Here is a 21,784-nt window from a genome sequence, read left to right on the forward strand (position 1 = left end):
GCCAAACCTCACCGGCATCCTGCAGGGTGGATGTTCTCCAGTTTGCTTGGTTTTTTTGTTTTTTTTTTTTTTTCTTTTCTGCTGGCAAAGGCAAGGTCTGGGTCGCTGCGGAGATCGTCGCGAGAATTGTGGCAACAGTTCGAGGGAAGCTTTTGCCTCCTCTCCAGGTCAGAGTACACGACAGCTCACTCCTGGGCTGGCAGCTCTGGTCCCGGGAGGGCTCTTGTGGCCTCGCCTAAGTGAAGCTAATGTATTTCGATGTCTGTAATGGCCAGCTGGGATACAAGTGCATCTCCAGGAAGAAAGGCAGCTCGTCAGAATGCAAAACTGCAAACAAGCAAACGCCTCCCCCGTCGAGATGCTCGCAAGTCTTCTGCCTGCGTCGATCAGCGGGGCTCAGAGCGGGGGCTTTGGGATCCTGCCAGGGAGCCCTCTTCACTTCTCCTCCTCCGTCAGACTGACCTGTTCCTCTGCGATCATCTCCAGCCAGGTTTTGAAAGAGAGACGCACAATTAAACCCCTAGAGAATGGGTTTTGCAGGAAAATAGTAAGTTTCTATGATTCTGCGACACCCAAGTATCAGACCTCCGGGATGAGCCCAGCTCCGCAGAGGGACCTGGATGCCCAACTCCCATGGACACCAAATGTAATTAGACATTTCTATCTAGGCCAGGGGCTCAAGGGCCATCTGGCACCTTAATTATTCATACACATATATATAAGCACAGACAGTGCACTCTTTATCTGGCCTGGGCCTGGGGGGAGATTCCTGCTTACGCCAGGTCATTTCTCATGGCCTGACAAAGCGTGCTCTTCTCCGGGCTGGTTTCAGGTGCTGCATTGCCTTTTCCCAGCACCAAAACCAGCTCCAAAACGCAGCAGTGCTGCTGAACTGGGCACTGCAGAGATCCACGTCAATGGTGGCTGACGCAGAGGTGGAAAAATCCAGGAGGAGAAGAGTTCCCCCTTGGAAGGAGCGGGTCAGGAAGACTGAAATCAGATTAAATGTCTGTCAGGAGAGCCCGTCCCTGTGGTGATGTGGCCCAGCGCTCCCCCAAGGTGTCTTTTATGCTCTGACTCATCAGCTGAGGAATTTTAATTTCTGTCTTTCATTCCCAACCCAAGGCACCACGAGGAAGTGGTTAGGACCTTGGCAGATAGAAGTCTCTATCACTAGCTGTTTAAAGTGATGCATTTCCTCTCAAGCCAGTGGAGCTGTGCCAGCTTTTACCAGATGTAACCTCAAAGATGAAGCTGAAATATGGCAAAATAGGTTTTTCCCCACAGTTGTATCTTACCTAGCTGAGGAGTGATTCCTCAGCTCCTCTGTGATGCTCTGACAGACGCCATGGGACATGCAGGAGGGGAGCTGGCAGGGAGAGGTATCTGCAGGGGATGTGGGCGCATCGGATCCAGACTAAAATGATGCTTTTTTAAATTGTTATCTGGGATATTCTGGTCCCTGAAGCATGTTGTGGGCTGGGCCTCCTTCCTCAATCAATCCCATCCCAGCCTCCAGAAACCTTTCTAGCAACCGTGGCCCTGGAAGCGAGGTATTTCTGTAAAATGGTAACACCTTGACAAAACAGCAATTTTTCTAGAGGGAAGCAGTAACGCCTGAGCTTTATCCTTCGGCTGTGTCTCCCCAGGAAAGCGGCTCGACCCCGACAAGAGCAGTGGTTGCGATAAGCCTGTCTGACAGACTCCATATCTGGCTCAGCCGAGGCTCCTCCGTGCCGGTGATGCACATACCTTTGTATCACTTCATCTGGATGATCCACATCCACCTAATTGTATCTGTCTTCCATATACTTTACGATAATTATATCCACATGAGCCGAGCTCCCGTATCATTGTGGGTCTGTCTCTGATACGCCTGTTAGGTTAACTCAGTGTCGTTACATAGGAGGATCTCATTTTCAGAAGCTCAACATATATTTCAACCACAATTTCTATCACTCCTAGATCTATATTTAGACATCAGCTATTTACCCACCACTGAAAACCCACCCACAATTTCAGGAGCCTCTGTGTACAATCTCTGTCAGAAGGAGATGATATGACAGGGAGAAATGCAGTCTAATGGACCGCTATTAAAAAATCTGATTCAATTCTCCCTCCGTTGGATTAAGACGTTCCTGGGGAGCGATCCTATTTCCATGGGGTGACACAGAGATGCGAGGACATTTCACTCAGAGGCACAGGGAGGGAACATTGTGCTTTCTGCTCTCCTTATTTCAAGCCACTTAGGCTGTGATTATAAAACATGGCTCAGGGGGGCCGTGGCATCGCTGGGTTAGATGAAGTTCTTCCTACTGCAGTGTGGTTGCAGGTTTTTTTCCTCCTCAGGTACTGCCGGATTTCGATGGATTTTGATGGCACACAAGAACGAAGGGGTAATTCTCCAGTGCAGCCCTGGGGGTGTGAAACTAGGGTTTGGGGGGAGATGATTTATAGGATAATAGGTTGCAGGGGCAGCACTTCCACTGGGGACGGCAGGGCCGACCCCTGCCTCAGGTTTCTCGCCCTCTGAACATTTCTTTTTCCCTTCTAGACTACGCACAGCAAAGCAGGGGGGGCAAAGAGGAGCAAGAGTCCAGGGGCCCATGTAGCACCACTCGGAGGAGTGGGATCCTCACAAGATACACGGATTAAAGCCGCTTCTGTTCTCTGAGGACTGGATTTCCCTGACCCTGAGGTCGCAGCAGCTCCAAACCCTCACCTCAGAGGAAGCCCAAAACCAAAGCGGTTCCCTCCCGTTCCTAACCACTCCTCGAGCACCAGCTCCTAAGTGAAAGATGAGAATGCTGGTGAAAGCAAAAATATAGCAGCGTAACTAGTGTTTTCTGTGAAGCTCGAAATGGGGTATATTGCAAACGGTTTGGATGCCTCGAGCGAGGTGTGAGGGTATCTGTGACCCGGCCAGGCCCCAGGCACACTCCTCAGGCTCCCACAGCCGGGAGGGGAGGGCCGGGCCCGCGGCTGCCCCGGCGCTGGCGGCCCCGAGACCAGCGGGGCTCCCACCGCCGCACCGGGAGGCGTTTCAGTGTATTTCCCGCTGTGGACACGTACAAGGAAACAGGCAGAGGGCAGAACAGGCGCTGTTGACCGAGCTGTCACGACCCACTTAAATACTCTCTCCTTTACTACCCCCGCGGTGAAGCTGAGCCCCAGCTCACGCCGGTGGCATTCAGCCCCCGACTGCGCGTCCCTGCGGGATGACGAGACGGGCGGTGACCCCACCGCCCACCCGCTCCGCGCCGCAACCCGGCGCGCTCTGAGCCCTCAGCTGCGGCCGCACGACGAACTCCGCCGGGGAACCGCCCTCTACCCCCCTTCGACCAATCACAGAGCCAGAGAAAGCGTGACTGATCGACACTTTAACCTATCTGCAAGCTGTCTGACTGCACCCAATCAGATGCCTGGGGATATTTTTCTCGCCCAATGATAAACGAAGAGTGGAGCTCGGGCAGCAGCCCGCGCTTCTTCGGGAGCGGCGTAGGCTTCAGCCAATCAGAGTGGCGCAGGAAATGTTACCAGTGACCAATAAGGGAAGGGGGCGGGGAAAGAGCGGCTCGCGAGAATTTTAGAGGGACGATGGGAACCCGCGTCTAAGCGAGCGAGCCAATGGGAAAGGGAGGGGCGGGACCGCAGCAGAACCAATATAACTGGCAGGTAAGTGAGCCAATCGGGAGGAGGAGGTGAGTTCGGCCCAATGGCCAATGAGCAGGGGAAAGCCTCCTGGCGTTGCAACGCTACGATTGACAGGGCGGACCCTCAATCGGAAGGCCGCGCCGTTTTTAACCGTCCAATGAGCGAGCGGGGCGGGAAGGAGTATGTGGGGGGGAGTCTTTTCCCGCCCCCTCCTCGCGGGCGCGCGAGGCCGGCCGGCGGAAGGACAGCCGGCTGAGCCAATTGCAAATGGAAGCGAGGGGGAGGGGGGCGGGCCTTCCGCCCGGCCGGGGCTAGGGGGAGGGGGCGCCCCGCTCGGCGGCCAATGAGGGCGTCGGGCCGGTCGCCGAGCGGCCAATGGGCGCCGGGGGGGCGGGGCTGGCGGCCGCCGCGGCTTCCAAGATGGCGGCGGGTGCGTGAGCGCGGCGGTCAGTCAGTCGGTGAGGCCGCCGGCGGGAGCAGCGCCCGGGGGGGGCGGGAGGGGGCCCCGCCGCCCGCCGCCATGAAGGGCAAGGAGCGCTCGCCGGCCAAAGCCAAGCGTTCGCGGGGCGGCGGCGGCGGCGGCGAGGACTCGGCGTCCTCCTCCTCGTCGGCGCGGGGCGAGCGGAGCAGCAAGAAGCCAAGCGGCTCCGGCGGCTCCAACGGGAAAGCGGCGGCGGCGGCGGCGGCGGCTTCCAACGAGAGCAACAGCGGCAGCGGCCGGCGCGGGCCTCACCCGGACAAGGCCGGCCGCGCCGGCAGCCGCGAGTACGAGGCCGGGGCGGCGGCGGCGGCGGGCGGCGGGGGCAGCCGGCACGGCTACGGCGGCGGCAAAACCGCCGAGGCGTCGCGGAGCAGCGGCAGCCGCGGCGGTGGGGGTGAGTCCCGGGCTCCCGCCGCGGCTCCCTCCTCCTCCTCCTCCGAGTCGGCCGGCGGCGGCGGGGAGTACAAGACGCTGAAGATCAGCGAGCTGGGCTCGGCGCTGAGCGACGAGGCGGTGGAGGACGGGCTCTTCCACGAGTTCAAGCGATTCGGCGACGTGAGCGTCAAAATCAGCCGCCTCCCGCCCGGCACCGGCGCTACCGACGAGCGCGTGGCCTTCGTCAACTTCCGCCGGCCCGAGGATGCCCGCGCCGCCAAGCATGCCCGCGGCCGCCTCGTCCTCTACGACCGCCCGCTCAAAATCGAAGCCGTCTACGTCGGGGGCGGCGGAGGGAGCAGCCGGCGACGCGGCAGCCGTTCCCCGGCGCTGCTGGACAAGGAGTCTCCCTACGGCACGGCGGCCGTGGGAGTGGCGGCGGCGGCGGCGGCGGCTGTGCGGCACCCTCCGGCTGGGGCGACGCAGAGGGCTTTGTCGCCCGCTGGGAGCGGCGGGGCGCTGGGTTATCGAGACTACCGGCTGCAGCAGCTCGCCCTGGGCCGCTTGCCGCCTCCGCCCCCTCTGCCCAGGGAGTTGGAGAGGGAGAGGGACTACGGGGGTTTCTACGAAGCGCGAGTGCGGCCGGCTTACGGGCTGGAGCGGGTGGCTGGCGTGGCGGCTGCCGGGGGCTTTCGCGGAGGAGGAGGGGGTGCCGGAGCCGCCGGGGAGGAGGAGATCAGCCCCGAGGATGACCAGAGAGCCAACCGCACGCTGTTCCTGGGCAACCTGGACATCACTGTGAGCGAGTCAGATTTACGCCGAGCTTTTGACCGTTTTGGGGTCATCACTGAGGTGGACATCAAAAGGCCGGGGCGCGGGCAGACCAGCACGTACGGTTTTCTTAAATTTGAAAATCTGGACATGGCGCACCGGGCCAAGTTGGCCATGTCAGGGAAGGTGCTTCTGCGCAACCCCATCAAGATTGGGTATGGTAAAGCCACTCCGACTACCAGGCTCTGGGTGGGTGGCCTTGGGCCCTGGGTGCCCCTCGCTGCCCTGGCCAGGGAGTTTGATCGGTTTGGCACCATTCGTACTATCGATTACCGCAAAGGTGATTCGTGGGCCTATATCCAGTACGAGAGCTTGGACGCGGCGCAGGCAGCGTGCACCCACATGCGTGGTTTTCCCTTGGGGGGGCCAGATCGCCGCCTCCGCGTAGACTTTGCTGACACTGAGCATCGGTACCAGCAGCCCTACCTTCAGCCTCTGCCCTTGCCACCCCCTGCTCATTACGAGCTCGTGGCGGAGGCGGCTGCTTTTGGGGCTCACCGGGGAGCCCCGCCTGATCCTCTTCGGGGGGCCCGGGACAGGACGCCACCGTTACTCTATAGAGACCGTGACAGAGACCTTTATCCTGAGACAGAGTGGGTGCCCCCCCCACCCCCTGTACGGGATAGGAGTAATCGGGCAGCTGCCTACGACCCACTGGAAAGCTTAGAGCGCCGCCGGGACGGCTGGTCCTTGGAGCGGGACCGAGGGGAGAGGGAATTGGGCAGTAGTAGTAGGGATCAGCCTAGGAAACGGAGGCTGGCGGAGGACGGAGGCCGGCACTTGGACCGCTCTCCAGACAGCGAGCGCTCTTCTTCTTCCCGTAAGCGTCACTGTTTAGCCACAACCTCTCCACCGGACCGCAGCCCTGAGCTCCTTGGAGGGAGGGAGCGTTACAGTAGTGATCCCGAGCGCTCGTCCTCCCGTTTGCTCCTTTTGGAGCGGCCCTCGCCTGTCCGGGAATCGCGCAGGGGCAGCCTGGAGCGGGGTCAGAACGAAAAGCGCGACCGCAAGAATTCCGCCGAACGGGAGCGGAAACATCGCGCTTCCGCGGCAGCCGCCGCGCAGGAGTGCAAAAGTCCAGCCAAAAAGGATGAGCGGGCTATGGAAGGAGGCGGCGGAGGCTCCCGCCTCAAACCTCCTCCTCAGAAACAGCAGCAGGATGGAGCGTCGCAGGCCGGGGGAGCCCCCAAGCTGTGCTTGGCTTGGCAGGGGATGCTTCTGCTGAAGAACAGCAACTTCCCGTCCAATATGCATCTGCTTCAGGGGGACCTCGGTGTTGCCAGCAGTCTCCTCGTGGAGGGAGCGACTGGTGGGAAAGTAGCTCAGCTCAAGATCACCCAACGTCTTCGGCTGGACCAGCCCAAGCTGGATGAGGTCAATCGTCGCATCAAAGTGGCGGGTCCCAACGGCTACGCCATCCTTTTGGCTGTGCCTGGCGCATCAGACAACCGCTCCGCAACCGGAGCTAGCGAGGCTGCCACCACCTCCACCCAGAGGCCACTCAGGAATCTGGTGTCCTACCTAAAGCAAAAGCAGGCTGCTGGGGTGATCAGCCTCCCTGTGGGGGGTAACAAAGACAAGGAGAACAGCGGGGTCCTGCACGCTTTTCCGCCCTGTGATTTCTCCCAGCAATTCCTGGACTCCACGGCCAAGGCGCTGGCCAAATCAGAGGACGACTATCTGGTCATGATCATTGTCCGTGGGGCGTCCTAAGGCCCTCATGTTCTCTGTACCCAACCTTGCCTACTCCTCCACACAGCCCCGCCAGCGTGTGCCAGGTGCTATGGGATACAGCCTTAGCCAGCCCTGTCATTATTTTAAATTAGATCTTTGTTTGTAGGTGACTTTCCCTGCCCGTTTTTCTGTTACTACATTTTTCTATAAAGTTAGAAGCCAGAAGGATTGGTTAGCCGTTAGCGTGAATAGGATATTTTGAGATTTCCCTATCAGTGGGGATAGCAGGGTGGCTAGGCCTGCTTTGATTTACGGGGAAAAAAAAAAAAAAAACTGGGGGAGGGGGGGAAAAGAACAAACTCCTGTCTTCTTAATTTCGATTCATGTCCTTTTTTCATTTCATGTATTTTAAAACAAGTTTGATAACTCATCCTCGATAGAGTTACAAACCTAAAAGACCAGATTTAAAGCACTCAGTAGTTTAAATGGAAAACCACATACTTACTAACAGACTAGTGTCATCTCATTTTTCAAGTCCTTGAAATTCTGTGATGGCCTCAGGCCAGCGGCCCTTTGGCACGCGTGGTCCCTTTCCTCAGGAGCCTGAATGGTTTCCCTTTGAGTTGTGTGGCTCAAGGTTGATGTCTTTCAGGTGACCAGCACCTGCTCTCGGGTACACTGCAGAACATTTAATTCCTTTATTGGGTGTCTGATAACTTCATCCAGCCCCTCAAAATGCATGCACTGAAAGTATGCTTTTTTAACAGGTGTATGTCTCCTATTTCTGAGTTCTGTTGTATCCCATATATGCACTTTGGGTTTGTAGCAGTGACGATGTTTGGTAAATAGCTGAGGACTTTGTTACAAACCACGAATGTCTTGTGCTTACTCTGGTATGCAAGAAACAAGGAGGTGCTTTAAGAATAACTTCAGTTATATTGTGGTTTTTTGTTTTTACTGCCTTTTTTCAAAGAGTTGCAGGTACAGTGGGGTCTGGTTCCACAGTGCAAACTCTGAGCGAGTGTGCTTCTCTCCAGAGATGGTTTTAATTCTGTGATAATTTAATTACATAAAAGTTCTCATTAACATTTTACCTCTTTGTTAATAGCAAGAAACTGCTGTCTGCTAGGGACTTTTCAGGTACAGTACAGTGGGCATTACATGAGGTTTATCATTTTATAAGCATCTGGAGTAAAGTGATTTTAGCATCTTGGAGAAATATTGAAAGTACTCTGAGCTGCTGAGGTTTGAGCTCTTGTACCTGTGATTCTAGGAAGAAACAGTTTGCTTTTTTTCAAAGAACTTAGTTAATTTTCTCTTACATTTTTCCCCACTCATTGGGCACTTTTCTCCAGCTGTCTTGGCCACCTTGCTAACAGGCATTTAGGAGGAAAGAAGGGATCTAAATCCCTGTTTTGTTTAACAACCGAAGGGGCATTGCAGCTAGCTTCTAAACTGAAGTGTAAATCTGACTGTAGCTATTTACAGGCTCCAAAGTTGTAATCTTGCACTTAAAGCCAGAATGTAATCTTGCACTTAGCCACGTTTTCAGAGACTCGGGCAGCGTAAAAGCAATGCTGTTTCACTCAGTCAATCCTCCGATACATTCCTGTTGCAGCTGATACAGGGACAAGTTGATTTGCGTTTCAACTTGCACGACACAAAAGTCGAGTACAAAATGCAGAATAGTCGATGAAGGAGGAAATGTCTTGAATGTATTTTATGGGCACAACAGTTCTGAAATGTGACTGTACTTGCTTGAGATTTGCTGCCACAAAAATATTAATTTCTGTAATACTGCTTTACTGAACCACTCATCAGAGAGTGCTTTGGTTTAAGTGGGCTTTGATTTCCTTTATCTGACCGGAATGAATAGACATAGTATCCCAAGCATCAGGGTGAACTGAGAACTTGAATGTGGCAGCGTATCTTGAAAACAGATTTTGGTTTTGTAGCTGCTTTTCTTTCTAAATGGAAGCATGCAAGCCTCATTTAATGCTCTTAAATGTTTGAGGGTAAAATCCAGGATTTCTGGGTTGTCCTTCAGTTTGAATGTATTAGATGGCAGAATTCAGCTGTTCATCTTACTATTAACAATGAGAATTTTTCAAATGACACTGATAACGCAAATAACTTATGTTTTAGAAGATACAGCATATTTACCACTTATTGCAAAGAGTGTCTGTTTTAATTCTAGCAGGTGTCTGTTGTGTGTCAGCAGGTAATCAACACTGCTGCTAACTCACTTGAAGTGCTGCTTGCACTTAAGAGTGAGTTTTCTCATTGCATCTGACATGAGTCTCTTGCAAGTGCAGTTTTAAAGGAAAGAAACTTGAATTGCTGGGAATTCAAATCTGCCCAAAACCAAAAAAAAAAAAAAAAGAAGCACTAACATCGTTTGTGTTCAACACTTAAACGGGCTGAGAACAGTGTTTGTTATGCTGATATGCAGTAGACACCTGTTTTAAAAACCCATAAAACTTGGGGTCAACATAGCTTGTCGAAGCAAATTCAGTGTGGGAACCCTTTTGGAAAGAGCATCCTTGGTGCAATTCCATTTTTCCTTGTCAAATAGCAGTGGTCACATCTGCCACAGGCTTGTATGAGTCAAAATTGTGCTGCGCTGGAGGCTAATAAGGATCAGGCGAGGCTGTATTTGACTCCAGGTTTTCTGGTTCCTTATTTAATGGAGTACCTGCTTCTTTAAATCTGGTTTATTTGTGGTTGCTGCTCTGTTGTGTAAGCAAGGATTTTAACACCCTTTGAGGGTTCTTAAAACATAGTTGACTGGCAACATTTTTCTTTTGCTGGCACTTAAGTTCACGTGCTGCCATCAAGGCTGGTACAGCCTGGTCAGCTGTGCTTTTCTCTTAGGCTCTGAAGTGTGCACCATTGGAGTAACTGTCCGCTGAAAGTCGTCTTGGCCGGGGCTGAACACGAGTAGAAGTCCGTATGTAATACCACTTCTGTATAGAGCAAAACAGATGTAGCAGACTTTAGCGCTCTCGTTGTGTTTGGCATTATGTTGCTCTAGCGAGAGCTCAGTGTTTCTTCTAACGTTGTGTGCAGCTGATATTCCTATATTTCATTAGTTTGTTGAATTAGCATGGTAAAAGGATGTCCTTTTCCTGAATCATTTCATAGTTGTGCTTTATGCTTTGGGGAAAGAACCTCAAATGACTCCTACTTTTGTTGTAAGATTTTAGTTGTTTTTTTTTGTTGTTTTTTTTTTTTTTTTTTAATTGGAAACTTTATGCAACTTCCTTGGCTGCCGGCCAGTGGCTTTGTTTGCTCCCGTCTGGTGTACAGTCTGCTGTTCGCTGGGACTGCGGTGTGAACACTGAGGTTACCCTCAGCTCTGGAGGCTTCAGGCTCCTGGGTTACAAATACTGACACATCCTTGTAAGCCTCATAAAGAGAGAAGGGCGTTATGTGCCAGGCAGACAGGTCTTACCCTCCCTCTCTTTTTATTTTTTTATTTATTTTTTTTTTTTTTTCCCCACAGGGAGGTTAAAGGATTGAAATGTTTTGGTGACAACTTGCTCAGCCCCTGTGGAGGGCGGAGGAGAAAGTTTTAGATTACTTGCTTTGGTTGGGGAACCATCTGGTTGATGGTAACTGAGGTGAAAGGCCTTAAGTATTAATGGGGAGGAGGAGTGAATCAAAATTGTGAAGACAGGTTCAAAAACTCTGAGGACTCAGGGAAAAATGGCTTGGAAAATTGTAGTTCCTGGCTATATGAAAAACAGTGTTGAGGGCAGGACTCCTGGGGAGTCTGCTGTATGCCTGTTGAATAGAAACAAGAGTGGAAGAAATTATTGCCATGTGACTATAGAGCTTTTGGGTTTCTTTCCCCTTTGTCTCCCCCTTTATTACTTTCTGCAGATAGCACCGAAGGACAGATATTCCAATGATTCATAAACTGAATGATGAGATGATTTTTGCATTAGGCTTAAAGCAGACCGTATGGTTCAGAGAATGGTTAATTGAATATTCAACTTCATGCAGTTTTGATTGTGTGAAAATGATGGATGAGAAATATTACTTGAATAGAAACAATTTTAAATTATATTAGCTGTGTCTTTGATTTGACCTTTTCTTTAATATTGGAGTTGTCTGCTGCTAGAATTATGCAGCAAAGTGAGAACAAAAGAGAAACATGTAACACTACATTTCATATTTTTGTTGATAAGTTGCCTTCAGGAAATATTCTCTGAGGAAAGTCAACCAAATTATCAGTAATTCGGTTGGTTTTTCTCATGGTTAATTATTTTGACATGTCCCATTAACTGTTACTGAAAGTTGAATAATCATCAGTACTGTAAGCCTAGTTTAACCTTTGTCCAAAAAGAAGCCCTGCACTACTTGTTATGCATCTATACATAGAAGGTGACTTCATTTCAAGGTTTCGTGCCCGTGGGTGGTATTGGTGCTTTTTGAAGTCCAAGTAGAATATTCAGAAAGGCCTTGTAGCTCAATGTTCATCTGTATAATATAGGGAGGGGGAAAAAACCAAACCCTGTTGTATACATTTGTATTGAAATAACATTTTATTTCCTCCTGCAAGCAAAGCTGGTGGACTGCAGAAGACAACCGCATGGGATACCAAGCTCTAATGGACCTTTGGGAAGAGAAGCTGTGGCTTATGTGGAATTTACATGGGCCTTTTGATGGAAGAAAGCTTATCTGTTTAGTATTTGTGCATTTTACTAAAATGGCAGCTTTAAAAAAAAAAAAAAGTTGTGTATCTGCTATTGTGATGCCAATGCCCGTGTTTTAAGTGGAAAAAAAAAAATGACCTCTTTGCTTTGTGCTGTGTACACAAGATTGCTGGAAAAGTAAAGGAATACCCTTTTTATGGCTCACACAGCTTAAAAGTAGCTGTCACTCAAACATGCGCTCACAGTTGAGCTGATTTTGTTTCATTCTAAATAAATTGTTTCTTTTGAGGAAAATGGTTTTTCTGCCTGGAAGTGAATTGACGACAAACGTTTGACCCCTTTGTTTGCAGCGGAGGGGTTACTTGCTGCTGCTGCTCAATGTTTGATCTGATAGTTGTGGGTCTTGAGCAAGAAGCAGGGAGAACCGACACTTTCGCGTTGACCAGCCTGTTGTACCAAATCTGAAGAAATCTAGTTGATTGTCTTGCTGTGGCACCCCCTTTGTTTGCAGTGAAAAAGGGGGTCACTTGCTGCTTTACTCCTCACCTTGACGAGGAAGCGGTGCTGATGCTGGCATGCAAGAAGCAGGGAAGCACCACCCTGCGTCTCAGAACGGTGTACAAGTCTGGGGCTTCGCTGGTTTGAAGAGCTGGAGTTCCTGAATTTTAAGTTTCTGATTTATTTTGTTCACCCAACATGTTTGGCTTTAGTTTTGATTTTTTTTTTTTTTTAATTTTGAAGAAAAAGTTTGAAATTGTTTTGAATCTTGCACGTAAACCTTTGCACCAAATTGCCAAAAGAAAAAGAGAAATGAGTCCTTAAAAGTATTTAAATGATGTTAATAAAGCCTTTCCTGACATACGTGAGGCGCTCCTCCATCTCCAGGGGCTTTTCAGCAGTTATGCAGTGATGGGTTTAGTGCTGAATGGATGAAGAGTTCCTGAGAGCTAGAGTCGGTAATTTAAAACCTTTGCGTTGGTGTCTCAGTGCCTTATTTTGACCGGTTTTGAAGCAAATGGTTCCACACGCCTCGGATGTGCATGCACCCTGATCGCGTCCCAGGTACGACTGCATGTTTGCTTGCAGTCGCCTCCCTGTGTAGTACAGATGGTGAGAGGAAAAAAAATGGAGGCGGCCCGAAAATGTTGTGTGCTGTAGTTGCTGCGTTCTCCTGTATTGGGGGCTCCTGAGCTGTGGAAGGCTGTTCCAGTGCAGGAGTACAACTCCATGTTTGCTGCAGGAGACTTCGGGGCACATTTGACAACCGCAGACATCAAGAGGAAGCTAACACTGCTGCATCGTTGGCTTCAGCAACCTCTCGTGTTATGCTTGCCGGTCTGTTAGAATTAATGTGACATGCAGATGAAGACACCCTGAAATGCAAGCTTGCCCTGATTGCCTTGACATACTTTAACTTCCCGTGGATAACGAACCTAGTGCTGTCCTGCAGCCGTGCAGGATCATTGCTAGGCTGCAGGTGCCTTTCAACACCAGGATGCCGTGGTTGTGCTCTGCAAGGTGTCTGTTCCTGGGGCAAAGAGCTGTGTAAATCCCTAAAACAGGTAAGGGGGTTTGAGAGGTTGAACTGAATTGTAATGTAAAAGAAGATTGTTTTGTTGTTTGCCATTTTTTTTTTTTTTTTTCCCCTCCTTGATTCTCCAGTCTACTAACTTTTACTAACGTGTTTGCTTCGGTCGACGTGCTGCTCCCATCCACTCTGCGGATGGGAGCGAAGGAGGAAACTCTTCGATGTGGCTTCTGTGTTTGCTTTGGGGGCTCCCGTTAATGAACACGAAGTTTCTCTGACTACCTGGGGAAAGATGCCGCGCGAGTAAAACTACAAGTTTTCAGCTTGGCAAGCTGGAGCTGTTACTTTGACTTCATGAACTGCTTGTATTAACACTGCTTTAACCCACAATACGATTTATGATTTGTGTATGTTGATACGGAAAGCCAAGCCAATGATTAGGCAAAGCTATCTATGTGTTTATGGGATGCTGGTGTAAGCTTTTAAATTAAGCTGTTTATTGTAAATGGGAGCAATTGTAGATATTGCTGGTAACGAGGGGTGGGAAGTGGGGAGGGGAGACTCATGAGATGCCTTTTCTTCTGGAAATTGATGTTTGTAGTTAATATTTTTGCAATGTATTTCATGTTCCGTTGAGATATAACCTCTGAATCTGGTGTAATTTCAAGTGTTGTACGAAAGATTTGGGGCTGTTAGTAACAGGAGGCATGTTTCAACCTCTCTAACTCAGCTGGGTGCTTGATGCTGACAGGAGCTGAGTGATCCCTTAGCGTAACCCAAATAAAGGAGGTGTTTTTGACAAGCTGGCTAGCTGCTTGGGTAACCGGGCATGCGTTTCCGGGCTTGGGCACTCTCCCACTTTTTGGGTATACTGTATCTTGTGTTATGGCAAATGGGGCCATTGGTGACTGTTCCAGAAGAGGTCTGCCCCTCTGACTCAGATTTCACTGTGTATTTAACCAAGAGGTTGTTCCCTCTCTCCTTTACATTACATAGTTATTCCGGAGACTTGGAGGTATCGTGGGATGTGGTGTGGGATGATTCTCCTATGGTTGCTTTGTAATAGTGAGTTGTTTTTCTTGCGCTGGGTCTGCCCCTCTGCCTTCTGATTTGGTTGGAGGAATGTTTCAGCTGCCAGGTAAAGGCAGGCTTTTGTTAAAACTAGTCTCTTTGAAGGGTTAAGTGCTTTATATGCATCATATTAATTTGGCTAATGAGACTTCTGGGGAAAGTGGATTCATAAAGAGAACCATTTAATTAACTGCACTGCAGTAGAAAGCGATGCGAGTGGATTAGACAGGGAACCGGTTATTTGAATTCACACATTTTTTTAGAATTGTGCTTTTACCAGCCGTAGCTGAATTAATAAGTTTAAAACATCAGATGGCCCAGATTCTGCTCTTTGCTAATAACAAGCTTATGTTCGCCTCGTGCTGCTAGTTTACTATGAAATGGCAAATGCTCTTTGAGGATACGCTGTCGCTACGTGTCCTGGTTTTTGGTGTGAGCTGATCAGGCAAGCTGTCTGCAGAAAGGCCAGGGAGAGAAGTAAAAAGTGTTTTGGGCTAATGGTTTTGTGATTCCTATTGTATTTCCTTTGGTTATTGTCTAGTAACTGTGTGCCTGAGTTTAATTATAGCTGGCTTGAGAACTGGGTGAAGTCAACTCTTAAGGCAGAGTAAGCTGCTGAAGGACTCAGTCAGCTGCACTCGGTGAGATGGGTTACTCGGGGACAATTAACAAGAGCCTGCTGGTGTTCATCCTGCTTGTTCACGTGCTGATGGAGTTGAGGTGCTTCTAGCAGGAGCAGAAAACTCGTATGTGGCAGCACAAAGGTCTACTATTTTGTCAATCCTTTGTATCCCGCTCCAGGGATGTAATAATTAAATGCAATTGAAAATCTGAGGTATGGAGGCTGTCAAACATGAAGCTGTTGCTGTTGGTTAATGAGTTGCCATGTCCCAGCCCAGCCCCTGGGCCAGTCCTTTTGGGTTTGAGCTCGTGTCTGTTGTCCCAGGATTGGGATGTGTTGTCTGTGCATGTGGTCGGCTTCCGCAGATGAGCGGATGAGCCGTAGGTTAACTGTGGGTAATGGATATTTCATCTACTTATCTCCCTGCCTTGACCTTCATACCTAGTTCTGCAATCGGATCTGAAGATTGGTCTATAGATTTTTAGTTATCTTCAGTATTTCCTGTCCCCAGATCCAGTGATAGGTCAGGCCGACTGTTAGCAATGCATGCAACTTAATCCAGTGTCCTGCCCCAAACTGGCAGTTTTCCCTGTAATTTCTGCCATTTGTATTGAGTGAGCACTTAGATCCTTCCGTCTGTATCCCCTTTCGTATGCAAGTGCTGCATTTCAAGCCTGTAAAATTAGACATTTTAGGTGTGCCTGAGGACACGTGTAGGGTGCAGAAGGATTTTGAGTTAAGCCAACGAGGGTGGTGGTTGAGCCCTTGTTGCTATTCAAGGGGAGTCGTCCTGTGGACCGTGGTGGTGTTTGCAGCCTGCTTGGCCGAGGGATTGCTTTTGGTCGTTGCCTGCAGCCTCCAAGCCAGCCTTGGGTGCTTCGGCTCTGGACCCAGTGCCATTGCCAGCCCGGGGCAGAGGTTTGGTGCAGGATGAACTCCTGAACCACCCGAGCTGCTGTCGTTGCGGGTGGTAGGGAGGGCGCGGCGCGGAACGGGGTGGTGGTGTTTCCCATGCTGTTCCTCTTGGGTGGACGAATGCAAGACTTCGCGTTTCACATCTGCCAGCTTAGCTTTCTTCTCTTGCACTAGGGCATATCGGCATAGGCCCATTCCCGGCTGTTCAGTATCTTTAACAAATGCCTTTGCTCTTCCTCACTCTGTGTGGACTTGCGTCCCAGCAGCAGGTTGAGGCTGGGGCAGCCCGGCCCTGGATACCCCATCCCCGTGACCGCCCTTATCTCTGCCAGGGTGGCTGTAGCTCCCTTTCCCTGCGTGACCAGAGGCTCGAGGGGTTGGAGATCAGTTTATTGGTGTTAAATTAGTCACCTCTCCCGAGCCTGAGTGCAATCCTTGCCCTGTCTTGCCCACGTGAGAAATATCTGTAGGGGAAAGTTTTGCAAAGCTCGGTGGTGACTTAAGAGGCAAAGTCTGTATCACTTTGGAAATAGAGACTTTGACCCATGAATTACTTCTGAAGTTATCTGTGGCCATGAGCAAGAGCTTCCATCTCCTTTGCGGTTACTGCAGGCTTGAAAGCTTTTCTGTGAGGATCTCTTGGCTCAAGCTAAAACTTCTGGGGTTTCAAACGGCTGTTTTAATTTTTTTTTTCATAGGGGTAGTTGATAAATTCCCATTGACTTCAATGAAAATTGTTATGCTACCTTTAAAGATTTTTATTTTTTAATTAAAAAAAAAAAACTAAACAAAACAACAAAAAACAGCACAACCCTCCACCTCCTGTGGAGCCTTTAATATCCCTGGAAGTGAAACTTTAATTCAGGCTTTGCTGAATTTCAGCCTAATAACATTCTGCATTGCAAACACGGCTGATCCAAGAGACCCAGCTGTGGGATGTGTTCCAGGCAGGGAGGGAAACGAGCACGAAAAAAAAAAGCTGAGTGTTTCTGTTATCAGCGTGTGTAAGGGCAAGTAAACAGCCGAAACCGCACACAATATCTGCCAAACAAGCGGGTGAAGGAAGAACAGCCTTGTTTCCTGTTGCTGGAAGGCTGTGTTGTCATATCCTTACCCAGCTATTTTAAATTGCTTTTTGCTTTCTTCCTGTGGCTTAAGGTAAAAGCAGAAACCTCAGGAGCGTTGGTAGCTGGAGCACCTAGTTTGGGGTGTGTTGCGTACCGCCACCCAAAACCCAAACCTGTGCCTGCCACAGCCATGAAGAAGCTTCTTGTTCTCCTTTAAAATCTGAATTAATATGTTTCCCCCTCCCCAGCCCCATAGTTAATGAGTGTCCTGCAAAGCTAGTGTTTCTCCCAGTATTGCTGTAGGTGAGAAATCTTGCAGTGGTTTTGTTCATAAAGCAACCAAGGTCCCAAGAAAGGGTCAATGTGAGATCCCAGGTGACGGGTTAAACCCAAAACTTCTTGCCCCTCACCCTGGTCTCAGACCTCCGAGCAGCTACGTGGTTCCTGGTCGGCTCTCCAAGCTCACCCGGAGCCTGTGCACATCAGGGAAATGACTGAAACGTTTCCAGCCCAGCCCTTGGAGGGGATTTTATTGCGAGATAAAGATCGTAGTTTATTATGTGATAAACGTCAGGATCAACTTTCTCTGTATTTAGTGCCTAGGTTTGTTTATCTGTCGTTGGCATCTGAGGAGTGGTGGGAAAGTCCCAGGCTTGGTTATTAGTAGATTTACTTTTTTATCGAGGAGAGAGGCTGACTATGGAGAGCATAAGGGAGGGAGAGAGGTTTATTTTGTGTACTGAGGAATGGCTAAATCCATGTTTTAAAATCTCTACCCTGACTTGCAATGACCCAAAGCAGGTTTCTGCAAATACAGGTCAAGGAAGGAGAACCTGCAGCTGGTAGCCAGGGCCCTCAGAGGTGTATGATGACTGTATAAAATAATAATATAAAATAATTCTAGTGTGAGTTAAGGACTTAGACAGTGTGCTTCTCGATGTGATCTCCAATTGCACTGACTTCCGTAGCTTTGATAGACCCGAGCTGAGTCTTGGCAGCTTTTTATCCTGGCTTATGTAAAATCAGTGGAAGTGGGGATTAAGATCCGGCAGGTGCCCACGCCGCAAATCAGTCCTGCCAAAATACCTGGCGTGGGTGCTGGGAGCGGGTCCCAGTGGGTGACGAGGGTGACTGGGCTCTTCTGGGCAGGGCTGAGGTGGCAGAAAAATCCAAGTGCTCTTGTGTTACTGCTGGCTCTGGTTTTGGTGAGAGCTCTAGCTCCCGGAGCTGCCTTGCAGGATTATACCTGGGAATAAATCACTGAATAATGACAGAGAAGCATTTCTCCCCCCTGTAATTCCCAGGAAGGATGGTAACCTTGCAGCCTAATTGTTTGGATTAAACAAACCTGGGAATAACTAATCCTTAACTACCGCAGAGTGTGCTGCAATGTCTTGTTGGCAAAACCAATTGCATGTTTTCTTCCCGCTTTCTTAATCTTGTGGTTCTAAAATTAATCAGGATTCAGGATAACAGTCCCCTGGCCATCAGTACTCAGAAAACTTTTTATCTAAATGAAGTTGTTTGGAGTCTTTTTGTTTGTCTTTGTTTTGGTGGGTTTTTTTGTTTGGTTGGTTTTGTTTTGTTTTGTTTTTTCCCCAAAGGCACTTGGGTTGTTGTGCCAGGTTTCTGTTGGGATACAGTGAAAACTGGAGGCTATTTTCTTGGGTTTATTGTAAAAGCTTTTTGTCATTTGAATGCTTTGCCAGTGAGCTCTGGTAGCCTGAATGTTGCTGTATCATTCAGAGAGACCTTTAGCATTTGGTTTCTCTGCACCGTCTTCCTGGCGTGAGTTTTAGAAGGTTTTTAAACCAATGAATCTTTGTTAAAATGCTTCCAAATCAGATTTCTCAAGATACAAGTGCCATGCAGCTTGCCATAGCATGTTACCCCAGGCATCGCACGTGCAGAAGTTGAGCTTGGGGCAGGAAATGTTACACCGGGTGATTCAAGACAGAGTGCCGATGTTGTCATTAATTTTACAAGGTCTTTTTTATTTACTGCAAGTTAAATTATTTTTTTGGAAAGATCTCTAGGAGGTTGTTAGCAATTTCTTTCCAATATAAAGTGCAGAGATGATGCTTGAGGGGCTATACATGGGCTGGGAAGTGTGAGGGGATCCAGTCCTCTGCTGCTGGGTTGCTGCTTTCCCGTGACTGGGAGGGCACTGCATTTAAGCAAAGCATTTTTCAGTGCTGAAGATCATATTAAGCCATTGCTGCTCATTTTCTCTACCCCGTGTTCTGCGGTTGAGTAAGGGAGCAGGCACAAAGGGGATTTGCTAGTCAGCCTAAGAGATTACAGCTTTTAAACTCGTTTGTGTCCCAGCAAACCCTGCTTTTGCATTTATCCAAACAGCATGTGATGCTCTTTACTATGCAAAACTGGCTTTATGAAGTTACTTGCAAGATGACTTCAATGGGATGGAAAAATCTTCCTCCGGGCAGATGTTCCCAGCCTCATTGCTGTTTGTTTCTCTTAATGCATGTGTTGCGTGTATTTTGCAAGTAAATAAATGTCTTTAGTTTTTAGAGCAGCGAGGAGAACTAAAACATCTGTTCTGTGCTTGCCTTCTCAGCAAAAGGTGTGAGAGGAGAGAAGCGTATCTGACCACCAGATGTTCTCCTGAGCCCACTTGGTTGCAAAGACAAAGGCTGAAGACTCTTCTCCCAGCCTGATGGTAGGACTGTGCAGGGCAGCTGGGAGGAGTTTCTCATTACAGGGACTGGTTTCCTCAATCTCTTTTGATAGATAAAAGATAATTAGGGCTAGAGAAAGGCACTTTGCCTGTGCGGAATTATTCTGGGGGCAAATAAAAGCTGGTGGTGCCCATCTGTGGGGTAAGATGCTGTGGGAAATGGGAGCTCCTCAGCTATTTGCTGCTTTGCAGAGGGAAAGAGAGAGACTCAGGAGACCCATTTTTCTAAAAAAGGGTAAGAAATTGGTGGCATATGTTAGTCTGACGGAGGGGACAGGGGAGGACTCTCCTCCTTAAAAACCTGGAGCTTTTAAAGGGAGCCCGTTTGTTGGAGCAGATGGGATGGGAGGTGTGGACACCGCATCCCACTGCAAGTCATTTCTTGGTGGCAAAAGAGGTGAAAATGTAGCAGGGCTTGCGTCGAAAGGAGGATGGTGTTGAGCAGAGCAGCTTTATTTACAGGGAGAGGAAGAGATTAGAGCATGGGAATAGGTGCCATAAATTGTGTAGAGCAAGAAGAGCGGGGTGAGGATGTGGCTCCTCTTCATGCCCGCATTGCTTTGGTTGCTGGGTCTCATGTTGCTAATAGCAAAAAGCACTACTGGGCTCAAGTACCTGTTAGAAAGATGCAGAATAGGAGAGGGGTTTTTAAGCTTTTGTATTGGAAAACCTGAAGCCAGGTGTTCCTAATAGTTCCTATTACAGCAGCAAACCAGTGTTGCTGGTAGTCTTTAATTTGTTCAGTAGGAGAGTGATGAACTATAATGTTTCAAGAGGTAAAAACTCAAATTTGCAAATGAAAGCTTCATCCCTGCTACGGAAGGTCTCAGGTGCAGGACTGACTTGAGCCAAATGACATGGTACCCAGTCATCCCTCTTAAACTCCCAGTGTCTGAAACGCTTCTTAAATAGTCATCTTTTCCTTAAAACCTGGTTGCTTGGAAGATGACCCACTAGAGATCCTCTCATGGAGACAGGTATTAGCTGGTACACCTGAATCACGAACTGTGTTTGATTCAGTGGTTAAGATGTAAAAGGACGGTTTCTGAAGCGATTGCTGCTTGCAGATTCCTGCAGGAGTTAGGAGAAGCTGTGAATCAGCATATGAAAAATTAACCACTTTGCAGCACTGATATTTCCCATCTACTGCAAATTCAAGGCTAAATATTTGCCTCATTTAAGCACATCTTGTTTCTTTAGCATCGTGTAGTTGTATAACTGCTGAATTTTCCCCATTATCTGAGGAACTTTCTTGCCTATGGCAATGTTTTAGCTCCTTAATACCGCTCTAATGTCCTGTAGTTTTTTATTAAATATAGACCACTTAATTTTGTGCTTGAAATAACCCATTTCACAGTTTAAAGCAGTATTTCTATAGCAGAAACAACTGGCTGGTTGGTTTAATATTAAAAAAGCGGGGGGGGGGGGGGGGGAAGAGAAAAGATAATGCCAGTAGCTGGAATGGTTGCATGTAAAACCCTTATGATATCCCAGATATGTGTAATAATTTCAAATATCTGGTGATAATGCAAAAAATTCCAACCTCACTACCGGAAAGAAAGTCAAAGCAGCTGTGTTACATTTTGCCCATCCAAATTACATCTGTAGGGTGGTGGTTGAATATAGACTCAGCATTGCTGCCTGGCTCTGGGAGCTGCCTTTGTGGGTTTGCTGATCATCACTGGATGATTGGGAGGGTGGGGAGGAGGAGAGAGGAGTTGGTGAGATGGGTATAATCTTTAAGTTCGCTGTATTGTGGTACTGGCTTTAATTAGAATTGGTTTTGCTTCCAGGTCTCTGTTCTGTGACAAATAACACCGTGCCTGGGAAATGGAGTGGCCACAGTGCAGCATCCTTCTGGCAGAGAAAGGTTTTTGTGGCACGGCTGTTCTCCGTCTCCTCATGGAAGTTTAATCCTTCTCTCTCTGTACCATCTCTGTCCTTGCTCCCCGGGGCTAATTATTCATATCTGAATAGAGCGAGCTAAAATCTCCTGCTGTGCTTTGGCACTTTTGGGGTCCTTGGCTGCCTCATCCCAAGAGGTGAGTCAGCGTTGCTTTCCCGCGGGGCGGCTCTGCCGCTCCGATACGGAGCTGTCGGACCGAACGCAGGGGGTTAAACCCGAGAGGCAGAAAGATGCGGCTCAGGAGCAATGTCAAAGTGAAGCCCATGTCCTTCTGCCCTGTGGGCCTTATTTTTTCACATCA

General features: G+C 49.0%; 1 protein-coding gene across 1 annotated transcript; it reads left to right on the forward strand.

The window, feature by feature from the left end:
- The first annotated feature begins 4,068 nt into the window (after positions 1–4,068).
- On the forward strand, positions 4,069–11,970 carry RBM15 (RNA binding motif protein 15). Its single transcript, XM_042800010.1, has one exon. The coding sequence runs from the start codon at positions 4,175–4,177 to the stop codon at positions 7,052–7,054; it is 2,880 nt and encodes a 959-aa protein (XP_042655944.1). The 5' UTR covers positions 4,069–4,174; the 3' UTR covers positions 7,055–11,970.
- Positions 11,971–21,784: the final 9,814 nt, after the last annotated feature.

Source organism: Tyto alba, unplaced genomic scaffold (genome assembly GCF_018691265.1).
Source record: "Tyto alba isolate M040663 unplaced genomic scaffold, T.alba_DEE_v4.0 Super-Scaffold_30, whole genome shotgun sequence".
Taxonomy (NCBI): Eukaryota; Metazoa; Chordata; class Aves; order Strigiformes; family Tytonidae; genus Tyto; species Tyto alba.

Coding starts and splice junctions, on each gene's coding strand:
- RBM15 (XM_042800010.1), top strand. CDS start 4,175: ATGAAGGGCAAGGAGCGCTCGCCGGCCAAAGCCAAGCGTTCGCGGGGC.